This window comes from Arachis duranensis, chromosome 4 (genome assembly GCF_000817695.3).
Source record: "Arachis duranensis cultivar V14167 chromosome 4, aradu.V14167.gnm2.J7QH, whole genome shotgun sequence".
Classification (NCBI taxonomy): Eukaryota; Viridiplantae; Streptophyta; class Magnoliopsida; order Fabales; family Fabaceae; genus Arachis; species Arachis duranensis.
Genome location: NC_029775.3, coordinates 6,485,073 through 6,505,850, shown reverse-complemented (window position 1 = coordinate 6,505,850; position 20,778 = coordinate 6,485,073). Strand labels below are relative to the sequence as shown.

Genomic DNA, 20,778 nt, shown 5'->3' with positions numbered 1-20,778 from the left:
GCCACAGCAGACCTAGCCATTTTCACATAGGCACACCACTCCTCCACAATCTGCATACCGGCCATGATACATGGACAATCTATCTAGTGGGTCATCCTGCATTACAGATTACGCGACTCTAAGGGACCAAATGAGCACTCTAATACCTAATCCAGATCTGCCCCTCGGGCGAGGACAACACGATGTCAGACCTCCTGCATGTGGCACAGGTAGCTATCTTGACCCGAGACCTCTTGGATGATGTCCTGGTCCACATGGTGGTAGGCGAGGTTGTGGCTAGTAGGTTTTGTGATAAAATATTAATTGTGTTAAAAATGTGTAGTGTACAACAGTTAGTTATAAGAAAATATTAATTTTGTTATAATTAATATCATTATTTTAAAGTTCAAACAAGTATTCTATTCTCAAGTAGTCAAATGAAGTAAATTACATGGTACAACGCTTACAATAATAGAGTTATCCACCCTAAAACGACACTTATAACTAACGCCAGCCCCTCCACCGTTAAGAGCGGTACAAGTCTTATGCGTGTGAACGACTTGACAACACAATTCGTACCTCTTCTCCCCGCTATGCTCAACATCATCCATGTTGTTACAAATCCTGAAGCTGACGGGACAATCTCTCTTTACTCTCATCATTCTAGAGTTGGGTCAAAACTCAGATTTGTAAATAAAAGACCAACTCCATGCAATACACAGGATGCACATACTGCTTTCAATCAAGTCATGCATGAGACCAACCTGCAAGAACGTGACAGCAAGGAACATGAAGAGCCTGAAAATACCTACAATCACACTTACCATCATCAAGTAGCACTTGGTAATTCTGTTGCCTGGACCCAGGAACTACTGCTAACTCTTCAACCGTGAATGTAGTCCTCGACCAATCAAACTGGTAAACATTCATAGTGTTGACATGCTTCGAGTTGAATTATATGGCCTTTATCAACGTCTGTGAGAATTTAGCACCGACTTGAAGCTGGGCAAGGGCCTCTGAATCCTTCCTAGCAAAAAATTTACCCAAACAAAAATAACTTGACTTAACAAGAGTCGTGATGGGCAAATTATCAAAATCCTTCACGACAGCATTAATGCACTCTGAGATGTTTGTCGTCAAGTGACCAAACCGACGATCCTCATCCGCATACTGTGCCCAATGTAACTGAGGCATTTCTTCAAGCCAGTTTATGATTGCTACATTCTTTCCCCTCAGACAGCCAAAATAATGAGTGAACTCCTGCTGCAACTTTAAATACGCTGCGTTAACCAGAAACTTCTTTAAGTCCTTGTTTTTGAAGTGAGTCATGAAGTTGGCAGTAATGTGTCTTGTACAAAATGCATAGAAGGCATGATGTGGTTTTCATAAACTTTTCTCGGCGTTCAACACATCATCAATTAATTTGTGTCTGTCTGAAATCACTAAGACGCTGGTTGTGGTGTCACATGCTGCCGCAGATACGAAAGAAAGAACGACAAAGCCTCCTTCGTCTCACCCTCAACAACAACAAATGCAATAGGAAAAATGTTTGCATTGTCATCTTGAGCAATGGCCATCAATAATGTGCCTCCGTATTTACCATATATGTGGGTGCCATCGATAGAGATAAGTGGCTTGCAATGCTTGAAAGCCTTAACACACGGTGGAAATATCCAAAAAACCCGATGAAACTTGACAGTATTGACTGAACCAAGCCAATGTTGTGTCACAAATTGCACCCAAGTACCTAAAAACCCATCAACAGTTAGCACATGTAGATGGTGACTTTATACATAACTAAGGACAATGAAATGTATCTTACCGAGCAAGTACATCTGCATAACGAATAACTAACGAGGAAGCTCGTTGTATGACTCCTCCCAATTGCCATATATTCTAGTAATAACTCTCTGCTTTGCAAGTCAAACCTTTCTGTAGGAGGCCTTGTAACTGAAGTGATTCTCCACACCTCCTTATCGAACCCTGATGTTAATTATTGGATCTGCTTTGACCATTGTGAATATGTGTTGAGCAATCACCTTTGAATCTAACCTACGATGGTCTTGGCCCATGGATGTTTGCATGCAAGTATGAGGACCATTGTATCTCCTAACCTCCCATTTTTCTTATTTTCGGCAATATGATATGCTATGCGTTTTCATACAGATCCATCATTGGATCCCTTATAGCAAAACCCTCATGATTTTCAATATTATCTTCCATCATGTCAGCATTACCAAGTTCAACGTTTGAGCCCTCTTAACTACCTTCAAGTGGGATATTTAGATCGGACATCGTCCTTCTAATATTTTGTCTAACAGCTCCACTTAACGAACTATCATCAACAGTATCACAGATGATCCTCGTCCACCCAACTCAACAAAAAACATGAATAATTCCAACAAATGAACATTTGTCCATCGATTGTGCCACGACCTTATAAGACATACGTCCTTGTCGTCACGTAACCGATACCTAATTTAAAACAACAGAAATATTTTTCAAAACTGTGATCTAATAAACATAATAACAACAGAGTGGAGAACAAAGACAACTGTAACATACTTTTTTATAAAACAAATTGTCATTTACTTTGGACGGATATCTGTAATAAATATTTTTTATTTTTTTTTGTGTGTTGTTGTCCAACAGAATGCAATATTAAATTTTTTAACGTTGTTAGACTGTTGACTTCTAGTGTCATATACGTAATTATTGGTTGCTTAAACTTAAAAACGATAGAACCTTCTTCATCATACACTATTTCACCATCATAATGAATGGATAACAATGGATTTATTAGCATTGTAGAAAAAAATGCCAAGATGAGAACCAAAGTGGAGAATAAAATTGTGGTTTTGAGCTCCGTTCTCCAACAACCATGCTTGTATTTTGGAAACTCCACTTGAAGTTCGTCGGGAAGTGCGGCGAACTTCATATAAATTATAAAATTTGTCAGGAGTCCGGCGAACTCTATTTAAATTATAGAGTTTGTCGAGGGTGTGACGAACTTGTCCTAAATCCAAAATAAAAAGTATCTAAAAAATTAAAGTTCAAATAACTGAAAATAAATATATGTTAATTTATTTCATAAAAAATTCCATTACACAAGCATGGAGTTGAAGTGTAAGGTCTCATATTGGTTGGGAGGGGAACGAGCATGCCTTATAAGAGTGTGGATACCTCTCCCTAGCATGACGCGTTTTGACGAGTGAGTATGAGGGGTTTCGGCTAGCATTCCTATCATCAAAGACAAAACCGTGAGGCCTTGTGTGCCAAAGCGGCAATATCGTGCTAGCGGGTGGTCTGGGCTGTTACAGATGGTATCAGAGCCAGAACCCGGATCGATGTGCCAGCGAGGGCGCTGGGCTCCCTTAGGGGGGTAGATTGTAAGGTCCCACATCGGTTGGGAAGGGGAACGAAGCATGCCTTATAAAGGTGTGGATACCTCTCCCTAGCATGACGCATTTTGACGAGTGAGTGTGGGGGGCTTCGACTAGCATTCCTATCGTCAAAGACAAAACTCTGAGGCCTTGTGTACCAAAGCAGACAATATCGTGCTAGCGGGTGATCTGGGTTGTTACATGAAGCCTCACTTGTTGCATTCTATATTATTTTATTCAATGATTTTTTTGTTTTTTATTGAAAATAAGGAGACTCGAATCCACGACCTCTTAGGTGAGTATAGATATGTTATTTGAATTATAACTCGTTGGCAATGAATTTCTTTTGTTGTTATTTCTATTTTTTTAATGTTTTATCTTTTATCATATAAAAAATTAATTATATTTAATTATTTTTAAAGTATTAGATAAATTAATTTATATTATATATGCTATATTTTTTATGATAATAAAGTACAAAAATAATAATTTTATGTAGAAAACAACTTTGACATAAATAAATTTTTCAAAATTACTTTTAGTTATGAATAATATTAAAATATTAAATTATTATTTTTTAAGGAAACCTTTTATTTTGATATGACAATTGAAAATTTTTATTTAAAATAATAATAAAAAATCAACGTCACAAAATATATGATATAATATTTAATTTATACAAATTTTTAGTTTTTGTCCCTTCTTAATAAAATTCTTAGATTTATTATTATTTATATTATTAACTCATTCTAATGTATATATAATATATGATTGATCATCTTTTAGGGAGTATAAATCCAATTTTATTGGTAATCTTGTACTTAATAGAGTGGGATTAAGATAAATTTGCTTATCCAAATTCCGTGTGGTAGACACTATTAGTATTAATGCATGGAACATGCCTCTTTAGAGGGTGTTTGGTTCATGAAATATTTTTATATTTTTAAGAATTTCAGATTAAAAAAATTCTGAAGTAAAATTTTCGGTGAAAAGCTTTTTTAAACATATTAAAATATTTAGGCCATATATATATATATATATATTGATTTACACTTCATACGAGCGTAAACTAACATACGCTAATGGATATCTTTAGTCTAGAACCTTCGAAATTAAAATGATATGTGCAAGAAAAAGATAATGAAATTCTTAGCACTAAGGGTGATTGAAAGGATATATATCATATAACTATATTTTATTATAGTAGATTTTGTCATAAGCTAATTGAGTAAGAAAAGAATACACTCTAAATAAAAACAAAATAAGGAGTCTCCATCTCTATCCTTATGGATATAAAATATGCCCAATATTGAGATGACATCGTGCAACGAAAGTCATAAACTCATAATAATAAAAAGCAGATAACAATATAACATAGTGGACATAAAAGGGTCTAATTTTTCTAAAATAAATTTCATTATTTCGATATCATACTGTGTTATTAAAATACAATACATTTCTATTAAACCTGTATTATATATAGAGAAAGTATCATATTAGATGTAGACTAAATCATGTACCAAAATCAATTACAGATATAAAAATACGTATATAGTCTATAATATTCAAAGACAGAAAAATTAAACCCCAATCTCACTTTTCATTAAGATTTGGATTTAGATTCTAATTCCACTCTCAAATAACAAATTCTACTAGAGATTTAAAATATATTTTTGCTATTATTTATTACAGTCTAATTATATATCTAAGTACTTTTACCAATTAAATTTAATTAAGTCTAAACTTAACAAAAATTATTTTTATCACATCAGTATATACATTACATGTATTTTAATAACAGAAAATATATCCTTCTTCGTCTTCATTTTTTTTCTCCTTCTCCATTTTTTCCTCCTCCTCTATTTAAATTTGCGCACATAGGTTCTTCTTCTTCCCTTCTTATTATTCTTCTTCTTCTTCTCTTTCGTTATCGTTATCACCAACAATATAAACATTTGGAAAAGTCTAAGGGGCCAGCAATTTTATTGCATTTTGGCCAGCATGTAACCAGCAGAGAAAGGTGAGCCATTTGATAAAATCTCACATCAATCTTACACCATCAAATCATCATTGATGGCTAATTGATGGCTACCAATTACAAATGTTGCTGGCCCCCTAGCATTGCTCTAAACATTTTGCTAATATCATTATTGGTTCTGATTTTCTCTTGTGCTATCATTAAATAATTTCGGTTCATTTTTTAGTTTATTTCGATTTTATTTGTGAATTAATTTTGATTCATTTGTGTGTTAATTGAGGTTTACGTGATATTGCTGGTAAGTATTGACCAAATTTTTTATTCTTTAAGTAATTTCAGTTTATTTCTTAGTTTATTTGATGTTCATTTAGATCCAAAAATGAATTTGATGTGTTTGTGTTAATTGAGGTTCACTTGATGCTACTGATAAGTATTGACCAAATTTTTTAGCAAATAAGAATGAAATTATTGAGGTTCACTTGATGCTACTGATAAGTATTGACCAAATTTTTTAGCAAATAAGAATGAAATTATTCATTATTACTTTATTTAATTGTATTAGATTCCATTCTATTCCATTCAATTAGTTCAGATTTAAAAAAAGAAATAAAAGAACTCGATCATCAACAAAAATACATCAAATTTATTTCTGAATCCAAATGAACCTCAATTAAACTAAGAAATAAACCGAAATTACTTAAAGAATAAAAAAATTGGTCAATACTTATCAACAATATCAAATGAATCTCAATTAGTACACAAATGAACTGAAATTAGTTCAGATTTGAACAAATAGTAAAAAAGACTCAATAAAAAAACACATCGAATTCATTTCTGGATCCAAATGAATCTCAATTAAACTAAGAAATAAAGCGAAATTACTTAAGAAATAAAAAATTTAGTTAATACTTATTAGCAGCATCAAGTGAACCTCAATTAACACACAAATGAACTGAAATAAATTAAGAAATAAACCGAAATTATTTAATGATAGCGGTAGAGAAAATCAGAACTAATAAAAATATTTACAAAATGTTAGTATTATTGGTGATGACGATAATAAAAAGAAAAAGAAGAAGACACAACATTGGAGAAGAAAGAAAAAAAAAAGAAAAAAAAAGGAAAAAAAGTACAACTTGCGTACATGAATTTAGAAGAAAAATAGGAGGAAGAGGAGGAGGATTTAAAAAATTGTTATAACAACTTTGTTAGATTTAATTAAATATTTTGATTCGACGGATTAATTTTTGACCTGTCGAATTAGAAATACTGTAAAAATAGAAAAAAATAAATATTTTGATTTGATTAAATATTTTGCTTCAACGTAAAATTTTATTTTATTCGTTAAAGTATTCAATTGAAAATATAAATAGAAAATAAAAACTTTCTTTGTGCAACCTTTTATTAGGTCTGTTCTAGTTTTTAGTTATATACATAGCTAGTCTATTTTTTTTAGTTATAGAAAAAACTAAATTGAATTTGTACACAATGCAGCTTATATTATCTTTTTTCTTGTCTTTTGAAATGTTAATATATGCCCTTTTTTTTTCTCTTAACACTCTATTGAAGTTCTTTTTTTAAGAGTTGTGTAACTTATACAATAAAAAATAAGTATTAAATAAATAACGAACTCATTATTATTGATGAGCCAGCCTTACTAAAATAATATAAATGTATTGTTTCGTTATTCTAATAATATTTTTTGGTATGACATTATTAATTTATTTTTTATTGAACATAAAATGAGTATAAGACGTTAAGAAAAGATACAATAATCCAAATGTTTCTGAATTCTAAAATTATTATCAGACAGGAATTTTAGAGTTGGTCAAAAATGATAAAATTAGAGAAAAAAGAAAAGAAAAAAACAATAAAAATGACAACAGAAAAAAAAATCACCAGGAGTGCGTTTGATTATAATTGAATTTGTGGAATATAATTTAAAGCATTTTGTTTGATTATAATCTAATTATAACATGAATTTAAATTTTTAGATTCTTGAATTTAATTATTATTTTAAGTGTATTTGATTATAATTAAAATTTGTAATATAGTTTATAGTGTATTTAATCATAATCTGATTATAATTAATCTGAACTCTAATTAGATTATTAAATTTGATTATTATCTTGAGCACATTTGATTATATTCTAATTATAACTTGGATTTGAGGTATATTTGTTACCACAACACGTAATAATTTTTAGCTTAATTGAAATGATATGAATAAAAAAGATGATGATATTGTTCTTCTATTTTCATTGATCAAGAATTTTGATTTTTGAAAGTATCACAGCCATCTAATATGATATTTTATCTTATTTCATAAAGGTTCCGCTCAAAAAAGGGAATTAACAAGTATTATTCTATATAAATAGAATAAAAAAGATTTTCTATTTCGATATTCACAAAACCCCTGTGAGGCTAATAGTTTTCATTTTCCATCTCATGGGAAACTCTTTTGACTCCGCTTAGTCCTACCCCCCTCCAGGGGTATCTTAGTGATAGATTTTATAGGAACTGGACGATCCTCTTTGGTCAAATACCTAGCGACAAACTCCTATATAACTTTGTGTTGAAGAATACTATCACTCTTTAAGGTAGCGTTTGTTTTGAGGTATTGAGACAGAGACTGAGAAATTGAGACTCAATATCATGTTTGTTGGCTCAAAGACTGGTACTAAAATTTCTGTCTTTGTCTCTAAAATTTCAGTATTTTAGTACCTCCAAAAAATGAGGACACAGGAGACTAAAATTTTTAGAAACTGAAATTGAAACTTTAATAACCTTTTATACCTAAAATACCCCCATTTCAATTAATTAATTCCACTTTTATCCTTTGTACAAATTAAATTAGAGCTTCATTCTTATTTCAATTTCTGTCTCCCACTTTACAACAAACAAAATACTGAGATTTATCTCAATCTCTGTCTCCAAGTCTCTGTCTCTCATTATCAGTCTTTCAATCTCTGTCTCTCTACCAAACACTACCTTAGTGTTAGAAACAAGAGACTAAACTGAAAAAAAGATTTGTGTATTATTGAGTGTATTCAAGTTGTCTGTTCAAGTTATCTAAATGGTACAATATAGAAGGGTATTTATAGGTGTTAAGAGAATCGTAATAATAAAGACGTAATCTCCTATAATAAATATTCAAATATGCTAAATAATACTAATTGATCCTAATTGATCTAATTATATTCTAACATCCCCGCTCAAACTCAAGAGACACATTGAGTTTGAAACTTATTTAAAACAACGAAATAAAGAAAAAAAATTGCATAAACTGATAAAACGGGTGCAGAAGGAACTGCCGAAAGGAAGCGCATATGGAACTGCCGGAAAGCGCAGACGGAACTGCCGCTAGTCTGAAGGAAGCGCAGATGAAACTGCCGCTAGTCTAAAGGAAGCGCAGACGGAATTGCCGCTATCTGAAGGAAGTGCAGACGAAACTACTAGAAAGAAAAGCACACGGAACTGCCACAAGAAAATACAGACGAAACGCAGACGAACTGCCACGAGAAAACGCAGATGAAACTGTCACGAGAGTACACAGATGGAACTACCACGAGAGAACGCAGACGAAACTGCAACGAGAGAACGCAGACGGAACTGCAACGAGAGAACGCAGACAGAACTGCCGAAAGAGAGCGAAAACTGTATAACTTCTTCATGAGAATAGGTAAGCATGACAATGTTTGATCATTCGACTCGAAAAAAACAAGACAGAGAAAACAGGCTAGCCGGTGAGGTAAAAAACCATCAAAGGAGTGACAAAAGGGAAAGAAGAATGGCAAAACTACGGTGATTTCACCGGAAGGAAAACAACATATCCTCTTCAAGGAGGATACCATGACTCTGATACCATGTTAGAAACAAGAGACTAAATTGGAGAAAAGATTTGTGTATTATTGAGTGTATTCAAGTTGTCTGTTCAAGTTGTCTGAATGGTACAATATAGGAGGGTATTTATAGGTGTTAAGAGAATCGTAATAATAAAAAAGACGTAATCTCCTGTAATAAATATTCAGATATGCTAAATAATACTAATTGATACTAATTTGATCTAATTATATTCTAACACTTAGAATGAGACAAAGTATGCTTATTTTTGAGGAAGCATAGAGAGTGATGAAATATTTGTACAATGTGTATAATAGAGATTTAAGAAGGTTCGATTTAGTATTAGAAATATAACTATTAGTGTTACATTTTTTTAATCATCTTAAATTTTTGGGATGAGTGATTTCATGACATGGTATCAGAATTTTAGATTCGAAAAGTTCGATTCTTGGTGAACCCAAAATCAATTTAAATTGTTAGGATGAGTGGTTTTGTACAAATATTTCATTAGCTCCGTAACAATTTTTTTTTTCAAAATGATATGAATATATATGCTTAGTTTTTTTTGTCCTTGACTACGAGCAGATTTTCTTTTCAATTTTTCATGTCAATCCTCAAACCGCCAAATAAATTCTATTTTTATTGAAAATTATATTAAAATGGATAAAATAAAATTATTTTAATCATTTAAAAATTATAATTGACAAATATAAACAATTAGTAATGTTACTGCTGGTAATAATTACTGAATTTTTTTCATATAATTTAGTACTATATTGAGAAATATAACAATAAGGCATCCTCGATAAACAATTTCAGTGTAAGTCAAACAAACTTTATCGGCAAAGCTAAATATTGAAACCTACCAAAACTATTTTTGTTTTTATAATTATCTTTTCTTTAGATGAACATTTTGTGGATTAGAAATTTTTTTTTAATATGCTTATTTTTATATAACTTTTAAAGATGACTAAAATATCTCTACTGATCTAACTATAGATAATTATGTATATACATAATTTTTTTTATGTTAATAGCACATACAAATTAAATTAGAAAAAATAACATCACTATGTTATTTTAGTTTACATTGCATTTAACATAAATTTTTGAGACACTTACTTAAATAAATTAGTGAGTTAACTATTAAACTAATTTAATTTGGTTAAAAAAAAAACTCTATACTAATATATAATTATTACCAAACTCACCCTAAAATTATTTTGTTAGAAAAGCAAAAATAAAACTACATAGAATAATTGAATTTTTTATTCCGTTACACACACATCTTTTATAATAAATACTATTTTAAAAATAATATTTTTATCAATTAATATGTATTTTTTGTTTTATTTAATTAAAAATTAAATATATAATTAATTAATAATCATCATATTTTTAAATATTTGTGCAGGAATAATGTCATTATTAAATTTTTATATGTAATTTGATTTCATTTGTACAATTAATGTAAATTTAATCCCACTATTAAATTCAACCAATTGTTTTCTATCATCTTTGTTAACCATAACCATTGCAATTCAACCGAAATTCCAATCCTTTAGTAGCTATTTGCTAAATTGGAGAATGCAAAATTTTAATTTATTGATTAACCCCTCAATTTCCAATAATTATCTCTAGCAGTCTCATCTAATCTAATTCTGGTCATAGTAGCAGACAAAGACCAACACAAGAAAGAAAAGAAACACTCAAGAACATAGAAACAGGTCTCTGTGTTATGTAAATTAGAAAAAAAAAAGATTTTTTTTTAATATCCTTTTTTCCTTTTTTGAGTTTTTCCTGGGATTTCTAAACTACTACGAGGAAACAACACAAGGAACAAAGTACGAAGTATCAGTGAAAAAAAAAAAACGAAAAAAGAAAAAAGAAATAAACAAAGCAATTTTTATGGCTTCTTCACCTGGGAATCCAAATCAACAGCAGCAAAGTAACCATTTTGATTTGCAGAAACTATTCAAAGGAACAACACCACCAACCCCAAATCCTTCTTCTTCTTCATCTTCTTCAAACTTGAACTCTTCACCATCATTCCCAGCTCCTTCACCTTCAACACCACCTCCTTCTTCATACCCTACACCTTCTTCTTCTTATCCTCCACCCACTGGCACATACCCTTATCACCACCAATTTCCTCACTTTCTTCCTCCTTATCCAAATCTCCAACACTTCCAACAACAGCAACAGCAACAAGAACACCCTTTTGTTCTTCACCATCAGCAGCAGCAGCAGCAGCTTCCTCAAATGATTTCTCCTCAAAGACCAGTTTTTCAGCAGCAGCAATCCTCATCATCACCTTCACCTTCTCCTTCATCACCATCACCACATGTTCCTACATCTCCTAATAGTGGTGCTCGCCTTATGGCCATGTTAGGCACCCAAAACCCTCAATCCAATCAAGAACAATCAGTTATGAATCAATCACCATCATCAATAGCATCAACATCACAATCTTCTGCATCAGCATCAGCACCACCAGTTCCTATGGTTTCTGATTTCTTAATGCCTGGCACTTCAAACCACCCTGCTGCAGTGTTGTTGCCCTCATCCGGGTCGCAGCCGCCGCAGGCTTTGCCGGCCGGTGTGGTTAGCCCTCAGGGCAGCACCCCAATGAGGATGCTGAGCAGTAAACTCCCAAAGGGGAGACATTTGATTGGAGAGAATGTTGTTTATGACATTGATGTTAGGTTGCCAGGGGAAGTGCAGCCTCAGCTTGAGGTCACTCCCATCACTAAGTATGCCTCTGATCCTGGCCTTGTTCTCGGCCGCCAAATCGCCGTGAATAGGTCTTACATATGCTATGGACTCAAGCTTGGTGCCATCAGAGTCCTTAATATTAATACTGCATTGAGATATTTGCTTCGGGGTCATACTCAGGTTGGTTGTTACTCTTCTTTGTTGATGTTATTTCTGGCTTGAATGTAGCTCTAATTTGATTTTTATGAATCTGTATTTGTTTAATTGTGTAGTACTGTTAAGTTGATGAATAGCTTTTCTTCACATAAAATTGTTTGGTTTGTCAATTGTCATATGTGGTTTCTCAGTGCTAGGAGTATTAATGCATTCCGTTAGTGCTCACTGTTGGCTAAAACAATGCTGCAGGTGTAATATGAACTTGTATTGCCTGTGATGTATGTGTTTTCTTTCTTTCCTTTTAGCCAATAATCATTGATCACATACACACTACTTTTGCCGTATATTGCCACGAGACTACGAGAGCATAGGTTTTGTCTTCTCCTCGTAAATTTGGAAAGAAATGACTATAAGCTTTTTCAACTCCTTGTGTGCCCTTCTCTTGATTTAAGTTTATTATGCTGAGTTTTGGTTGTATGTGAGTATGGCAAGATATAGTGTTAGAAATGGTGACATAAGTGCCGATTGATATCTGTGAAAGATTGTATTTCAGGTCTTGTCTCATGTGCTTTTATCAATTGATCATTTTCTTTTAATTGTTTTTGGTTATATAGCTATCACATCAAGCTCCTGAAGTTTTAGAGTGAGATGTAATTCTAGACTCCTATTCTTCAATAATCATAAGAGTAATCTTGGTGGCTATTCTCACCTGATGGATCATATTCTCATAATTTCAACTTCTTTTGAAAATGCAAAGCTTGCTCTAACTCTTGCAATGTGTTCCCTGTTGCGCACACATTTGCGATGTGAGTTTTTTTCCCCTCCAAATATAAACTCTCCAATTTATGTTTGCCACATTCTTATGTAGAGAGTAACAGACATGGCTTTCTTTGCTGAGGATCTACATCTGTTGGCCAGGTAAATATCCCATTAAGGCTTCTTGCTTGTGGTTTTTCTTGCAGTGCATTCACATTTATTGATCATTTTCAACTTTGACACTGTATTCACAGCGCAAGCACTGATGGGAGAATTTTTGTTTGGAAGATTAATGAGGGTCCCGATGAGGAAGACAAACCTCAAATTACTGGTAAAGTGATCACAGCCATTCAAATAACAGGGGAGAGTGACTCAGTTCATCCACGAGTATGCTGGCATCCTCACAAACAAGTAATGGCAATGTTTTTAACTTAGTCTCTTAGTGCTTCCAATTTCTGTTATCAGTGAATTCCCTTTAAGTTTGAGCTTATTAGTTGAAAATGACCAACAGGAGATTTTAATGGTTGCTATTGGAAACCGTATCCTCAAAATTGACACTATGAAAGCCGGAAAAGGTGAAACTTTTTCTGCAGAAGAGCCTCTCAAATGTTCAATTGATAAGTTGATTGATGGGGTGCAGCTTGTTGGTAAGCATGACGGCAATGTCACTGAGTTGTCAATGTGCCAATGGATGAAGAGTCGGTTAGCTTCAGCATCGGCAGATGGCACGGTCTGCATTTTCTACTCTCCCTTCTCACCTTGCTCTTTTGCTTTGTGTAGTTTTTTCAACCCTTCGCTTAAATGGTTCATGTCATTGTACTACATTTTGGGCTTGTCAACATGAAAACAGGCTTATATTCATTCTTCTGATTTGAGCTTTTTGTTATAAACAGGTGAAGATATGGGAAGAACGTAAGTCAACACCACTTGCTGTTATAAGACCACATGATGGTAAACCGGTTAATTCCGTGACATTCTTGACTGCCCCTCACCGCCCTGATCACATCATTCTTATCACAGCGGTATATGTTTCTAGTCTTCCCATTATTGAAAATATGACTATTCTTAATTGTGGATGCCTTTGGACGATTTTTATTGTGCGGCTTGACCATCACCCGAATTGGCTTCAGATGTTCTCAAAGATCACCTTTGCATCATCGTTCATGAACTAATTTCTTTCTCTACTTTTTTATTTTCTTTACTGCAGGGCCCACTAAATCAGGAAGTGAAGATATGGGTGTCTGACAACGAGGAAGGCTGGTTATTGCCTAGTGATTCCGAGTCATGGAATTGTATTCAAACTTTGGATATAAGAAGTTCTTATGAAACTAACCCCGAGGATGCATTCTTTAATCAAGTTGTAGCACTGCCACGAGCTGGTTTGTTTCTGCTAGCAAATGCCAAGAAAAATACAATATATGCTGTACATATAGAGTATGGAGCGAATCCAACTGCTACTCGTATGGATTACATTGCTGAATTCACGGTCACAATGCCTATACTAAGTCTTACAGGAACTAGTGACATGTTACCTGATGGTGAGCATATTGTACAGGTGTATTGTGTCCAAACTCAAGCTATACAACAATATGCGCTCAATTTGTCACAATGCTTGCCTCCGCCATTGGATAATGTTGAAGTTGAGAAAACAGAATCTAATCTATCACGTGGTGTTGATGCTTTGGATGCGTCTGCTAATATGGAAACTGCAAATGTGCCACAAGTTAATCCTAGCAGCTCTGAAAGTGCTCCTGTTGTAAGTGCTCCTGTAAGCTTGCCTTCTTCAGATATTTCTGGTCTGCCTGAAGCATCTACTTCAGATCCCGAAACCAAGGAAAATGATTTGTCTTCTAATAATGGCTTTGATCATATTAATACTTCGGCACCTCCACTTCCTCTGAGCCCAAGATTGTCCCATAAGTTATCAGGTTTGAAAGGTTCATCAAATAATTTAGAAACTATTTCAACCAGTGCAGATCACAGTTTTGAGCAGCCAAATTCCGATCCTTCGGCTGAACGGAGAATAGAGTCTGAGAAAGATAATACGGCTGATGTGCCTGCGTCGGGTGACAGTTCTTTGAAGAATAATAGAGCCGTACAAAATGATGTCTCTGCGGTTTCTAATGCCCCAACAGCATTTAAACACCCGACTCATCTGGTAACCCCATCTGAGATATTCTCGAAAGCTACATTATCTTCTGAGAATTCACTAACTTCCCAAGGGATGAATGTGAAGGATGTTGCTGCCCATAGCGACACAGAAAACCTTGAAGTAGAGGTTAAAGTGGTAGGTGAGACTGGTTTAAATCAAGAAAATACTGAATATGACAGAGACAGAGATTCTTACACCAATGTTGCCGAGAGGAAAGAGAAGTTATTCTACTCTCAAGCGTCTGATTTGGGCATTCAGATGGCCAGAGATTCATATAACATTGAGGGAGTACGTCCAGCTGATAGTATTAAGACGATTGATGCACCTGATCAAAGCCGTAGCTCTATTGAGGAAGAAGTTCATGAAGTGAGTAAGGATGTATCTGCAAATGATGGTGAATCAGAAACTGTGACTGCTACTTCACAATCTCCAGCACCTGCCATGAAAAGTAAAAAACAAAAAGGCAAAGGTTCTCAAGTGTCCGGTACATCATCTGCTAACCCCAGCCCTTTCAACCCGATGGATTCATCAAATGATCAAAGTGGCAATTCAGGAGGCTCATCCATTGAAGCGGCTCTACCACAGTTATCCGCTATGCAGGATATGCTGAGCCAGGTTAATAATATTTGAACATTTTTCTTGGGTTTATTTAACATGGTTTGTAGTTTGTGCATTGCATATATTTGGAAATTACTTGTGTTTTTGTGGTTTTATTCTTTCTAATATTTGTAGTTAGTTACCTGTCATCTTAGGATCAAATTTTCGGACAGAAGATTTGTTTCAGTCAAACATTTTGGAAGTTTCTTTTCGCATATGCTATAGAATATAAATATGTGTAGCATATGCAATCTCTAAATGGAATAAACCCGCTGTTTCATGAAGCCTGATCCCTTTCTTACATTTCCTTACGTCTCCTTCTTGGCTTTTTCGGTGTTTGTTGATCTGAAACATCAATTAGTAACATTCCCTGCATTGATCAGCACTGTTTTTAAGGATTGTATGATTTAATAGTACAGTTACTATGAGTTTGAGGTTAGTTTTTCACCGTTGAGACTTGTTATGATGCCAGCTTCCAAATAACACAAATGGAACTCAGTCTTTCTTCAGAAGGAAATTTTCCATGTCTTTACCTGATTTTGTCACTCTTATACCCTCATGTTACCTTATGGGGATATTTTTAGTTTTGTATTTTTAAATTGATCTCCATCATTTTCTAATTTACAGTTATTAGGCATGCATAAGGAATTGCAAAAGCAGATGAATGTGACAGTTTCCATCCCAGTTACGAAGGAAGGCAGAAGATTAGAAGGATCCTTGGGCCGGAGCATGGAGAAAGTTGTCAAGTCCAACACGGATGCCTTGTGGGCTCGCTTGCAAGAAGAACATGCAAAGCAAGAGAAGTTAGAGAGAGAACGTACACAGCAGATAACAAACTTGATCTCCAATTTTGTGAACAAGGATATGGCAGCTGTATTGGAGAAAATCGTTAAGAAGGAAATATCCTCAATTGGGCCAACTGTCACTCGTTCAATTAGTCAAATTATAGAGAAAGCAGTATCATCAGCTGTCGCAGAGTCATTCCAGGTTTGGATTAATACCTACTTCCAAAAGTTCTACATTTCAAATTTAGTGTACATGTATAACCGACTAGTTTTGTTCTAAGCATTTGCTTCCCCATTTTGAATGGTGCCACAGATAATTATGATCATCCATAATAAAGTGTTTTGATTTCATGTTATGGCAACTTGAATGTTTATGTCTCTGTGTGCCAATTATGGTTTTAACAATGGGAATGATGAATGATTTGATTTTATATGAATATGTTTGACTAAGATTTTGCCATCAATTCTGCAGAAGGGGGTGGGAGACAAGGCATTGAATCAACTAGAAAAATCCGTTACTTCAAAACTTGAAGCTACAGTAGCTAGGCAGATACAAGCACAATTTCAAACTTCTGGCAAGCAAGCTCTTCAAGTAAGCATTGTTGATATCACCATCAGCATCTTTCAAACTGACATAGTGTTACTCAGTTAGGTTTATGCTACTCTTCTATGGTTTTTATTACAAATGGAGAGACAAAATTACTACCATGTTTTAAGTTTAGTCATTCCTTTTACACAAATTGAAGTTGAATTTCTGTGCAAAAATGATTTCACGTACCGTTATTTAACAACTTATGCTTTTAGAGAGATTGTTCAGGTGCACGCGCACATACAAATATATATACTCTCGAGTGTCGAGTGTCTTATTTTATGGCATATTTATCCAAGTCAGCTTCATATTTTGGTTTATTTTATTGCCTGCTTCCTGAATTTGTTTCACTTGTGAGCAGTTTCAGTTAATCATTTCTTTCGGCGTTGTTTTTTGCAGGAAGCACTTAGGGGTAGTTTGGAAGCTTCAATTATTCCAGCATTTGAGATGTCTTGCAAAGCCATGTTTGAGCAAATTGATGCCTCATTTCAGAATGGTCTTGCAAAGCACACAGCAGCTATTCAGCAGCAGTATGATACTACTCATTCTCCTCTAGCCATAACTTTGAGGGTATGTATATGATGCTTGGTTTGTAATCTTATAATATTATTTGTACTTTTAATGTCATTTTCTTTCTCTGCCATTAAAGATCTCTTTGGCCTTTCTATATCAATTCATTTTGTACTAAAGATTTTTTAAGGAAGAATTTAACATAGCTGATCTGTCATCATATTTTTTCATACCGAAAATATGGTTATATATAACATTGTTTAATTGTTGGGAAGCTGGTATATGATGAACCAAGATAGCTTGGATTGGCATGCGCTTAATATGTGTCGTGATTTTGCAGGATACAATTAATTCAGCGTCATCAATCACTCGCACTTTGAGCGGGCAATTGGCCGAGGGCCAGCGGAAACTGCTAGCAATGGCAGGTAACTCCACGGCATCTGCGGACCCCTTTGTAATGCAAATCAGCAGCGGTTTACATGAGGTGGTGGTATGTTTATTCACCCTGTCCTCTTATCTCACTATCTTTTCAGGTTTTATTGATATTTCTGACCATGAGAGATCACTCGTGCCTGACAGGCTGAGGATCCTACCAAGGAACTATCAAGGCTGGTGAGTGAGGGCAAATTCGAGGAAGCATTTACCGGAGCGCTTCATAGAAGTGATGTTTCAATCGTTTCGTGGCTATGTTCTCAGGTAACAAACACAGAACAATATTACAAGTATAGATTAGGGTGCGTTTGGTTTGTGTGTTTATTCTCAGTGTTTCCTGCATTCACTGTTTTTTCTTTTTTTTCTTCATAAGTCCTGAAAACAGAAAATGCTGAAAATAAAAACAGAAAATAAAAATGCAATCCAAATGCAGTAGAACTTTACATAGTGGAAGAAGCCAATTCGGAGGTTTTGCGAGACAAACATGTCAATATGATTGTCCTGGACACAATTGTAAATCACTAGACTAAATTTGAAATTCATTTGCAGCTTCAATATTTTCGGTCCATGATTGTGCCGAATTAAGCGTGAAATGAGATCTTCACTATGATGATTTGTTCAAAACACATTCCGTAAAATGCATGATTGATTGATTATATCAAATTCAATGTAGCTTACATTTATTTTTCATAACCAGGTTGATTTAACTGCAATCTTGTCATTGGTACCACTTCCATTAAGCCAAGGAGTACTTCTGTCCCTGCTGCAGCAACTATCCTGTGACCTGGGAACCGATACACCAAGAAAAGTGTCCTGGATGACAGATGTGGCTGCGTCTATCAACCCTACCGATCCAAGGATCGCAGCACATGCCCGGCGGATATTGGATCAAGTGTCCCGGACGCTAAACCACCACCGAAATTTGTCAACGACCTCCCCTTCGGAAGCAAGCTCGATGCGCCTTCTAATGCATGTCATAAATTCTGTGTTATTGAGCTGTAAATGACCTAATTGTATGTTATTTGTGCAGAAATTGTTGAAAAAGTATCAACCTTTGGTTTGCATGGATATCTAGATAGATTTTTTTCCTTCTTTGTTAGGTGGTTAAAGTGAACTACAGCATGTGTATGTGGCAGTTGTCTTTGGTGCAACTGAGATGTGTGAAATAGTTTCAATGTTTGTTATCTACATTTTCTTTCTGGTACTATTATCCTCAGATGTGTTTTTACTCTTTAGGATATGTTTAGTGGAAGGAGAAAAATGAAATAACTTTTTGATGAATGTTTGTGCTAAATTATACATGGAGTTTAAATAAGGGCATGTTTTTGCTAAATTATACATGTAATTTAATTTTGTTACATTGTAAAGTATAAGATGATTTTATATGTATATTTAATTATATTATGTCATATTAGTAAAAAATAATTATTTTTTTATATTAATTGTGTGAATAATCATATAAAAAAATATAAAAATACTGTTCTCACTATAATTGTATGTTATTTATTTTACTTTTAATGTATATTTTTATATTTTAATATATATTTTATAAGGGTTGTTGATTTGATAATTGATTTTTATTATAAAAATATTATTTGTATACAAAAATCAACTACTAAAATTAGCTATAAATGTATTTGTGCATATACATGTATGATTTAGTTTATTTTTAATATATATTTGTATTTCAACATGTATTTTATACCGGTAGTTGATTTTGGTGGTTGAAGTTAGTGTACACGTAGCATGATTGTTTTTATTAATTATGAGTTTAATTTTGATGCACTGATCGTGTTACACAGTGGTATAATCACATCCATTTTTTTGGATAATCAATCACATCCGTTCTTTTGGAATCACATCCGTTCTTTTAGATAATTATCTTCGTGGTTAATGTGAAAAATAATTATTTTTACTGATGTGATATTATGTAATTGAATGCACTATTAAAATTATTTTACACTGACAATGCATCGAAATTAAATTCTTTTATTATATACATAATAGATTTGAAAAAAAAAACGTGATTAAAAAATTGTATAAATATTTTTAATATTAGCACATCAAAATTAAATTCTTAATTATATATTATTATATGTATTCATATAAGTATACGTTAATTGTTAAGAAATTTTAAAATATTAAATTAATTAAAACATAGTTATTATAGTTATTAAAAGTAACTTTTTTGAAAGACATCTTGACATTTTGATTTTTTTTTTCACTTCACTCCAAATAAAGAAGTAAATTATTACCCTATTTCTTTTTACCTAATTTCTCTTCTTCCTAACAACTCATGAGATATTCAATTTTCACTCTACTTTCTTGCTCTCCCTACCTTTATTTGTTTCCATCCAAACAATGGTTAGACAATATTATACATAGCTTTTATTTGTAAAATTTATATATGTACTAATCTCTCATGAGATATAGATGACATATATCATACTAAATATTATTAAATTTTATAAAATATGACACTACTTTCTTTTCTTCTATACTTCCTAAAAGTTTTACGGTCTTAAATATTATGCTAACAAAATTAATTTAATTATAAAAATTCATGGAGTGGCAAGTGTAATACCTGCTGAAGCCATTGACTTTTGACAAATATCAACCAACAAAAACTAGGGTAGCCTTAAATCATGGTGCATTCATTTACAAACCTGAATCAAACCATATATAAAACCATGAAAACAATCTTTTTATTTTTATTTTTATTTTTTGGGTGTGTTACACAACTTACAACACATAGCCATCCATATATTAGGCTAATTATTCAATGGCGAGTAAAACAAAGCTTTCAAAAAAAAAAAAATTTTGAACCCCTTAATTAATTCATTACCTTGATTTTGTTTCTGTGGTATTTTGCTATAACCAAAATTAGATGCACAAAAATTGGA

General features: G+C 33.3%; 1 protein-coding gene across 1 annotated transcript; it reads left to right on the top strand.

Moving 5' to 3' along the window:
- The first annotated feature begins 11,088 nt into the window (after positions 1-11,088).
- LOC107482894 (enhancer of mRNA-decapping protein 4) lies at positions 11,089-19,065 on the top strand. The gene is made up of 12 exons (XM_016103477.3): positions 11,089-12,078; positions 12,923-12,972; positions 13,065-13,221; positions 13,322-13,540; positions 13,704-13,832; positions 14,018-15,577; positions 16,187-16,546; positions 16,817-16,936; positions 17,333-17,503; positions 17,784-17,933; positions 18,023-18,139; positions 18,573-19,065. The coding sequence occupies exons 1-12, from the start codon at positions 11,092-11,094 to the stop codon at positions 18,879-18,881; spliced, it is 4,329 nt and encodes a 1,442-aa protein (XP_015958963.1). The 5' UTR covers positions 11,089-11,091; the 3' UTR covers positions 18,882-19,065.
- The last annotated feature ends 1,713 nt before the right edge of the window (positions 19,066-20,778 follow it).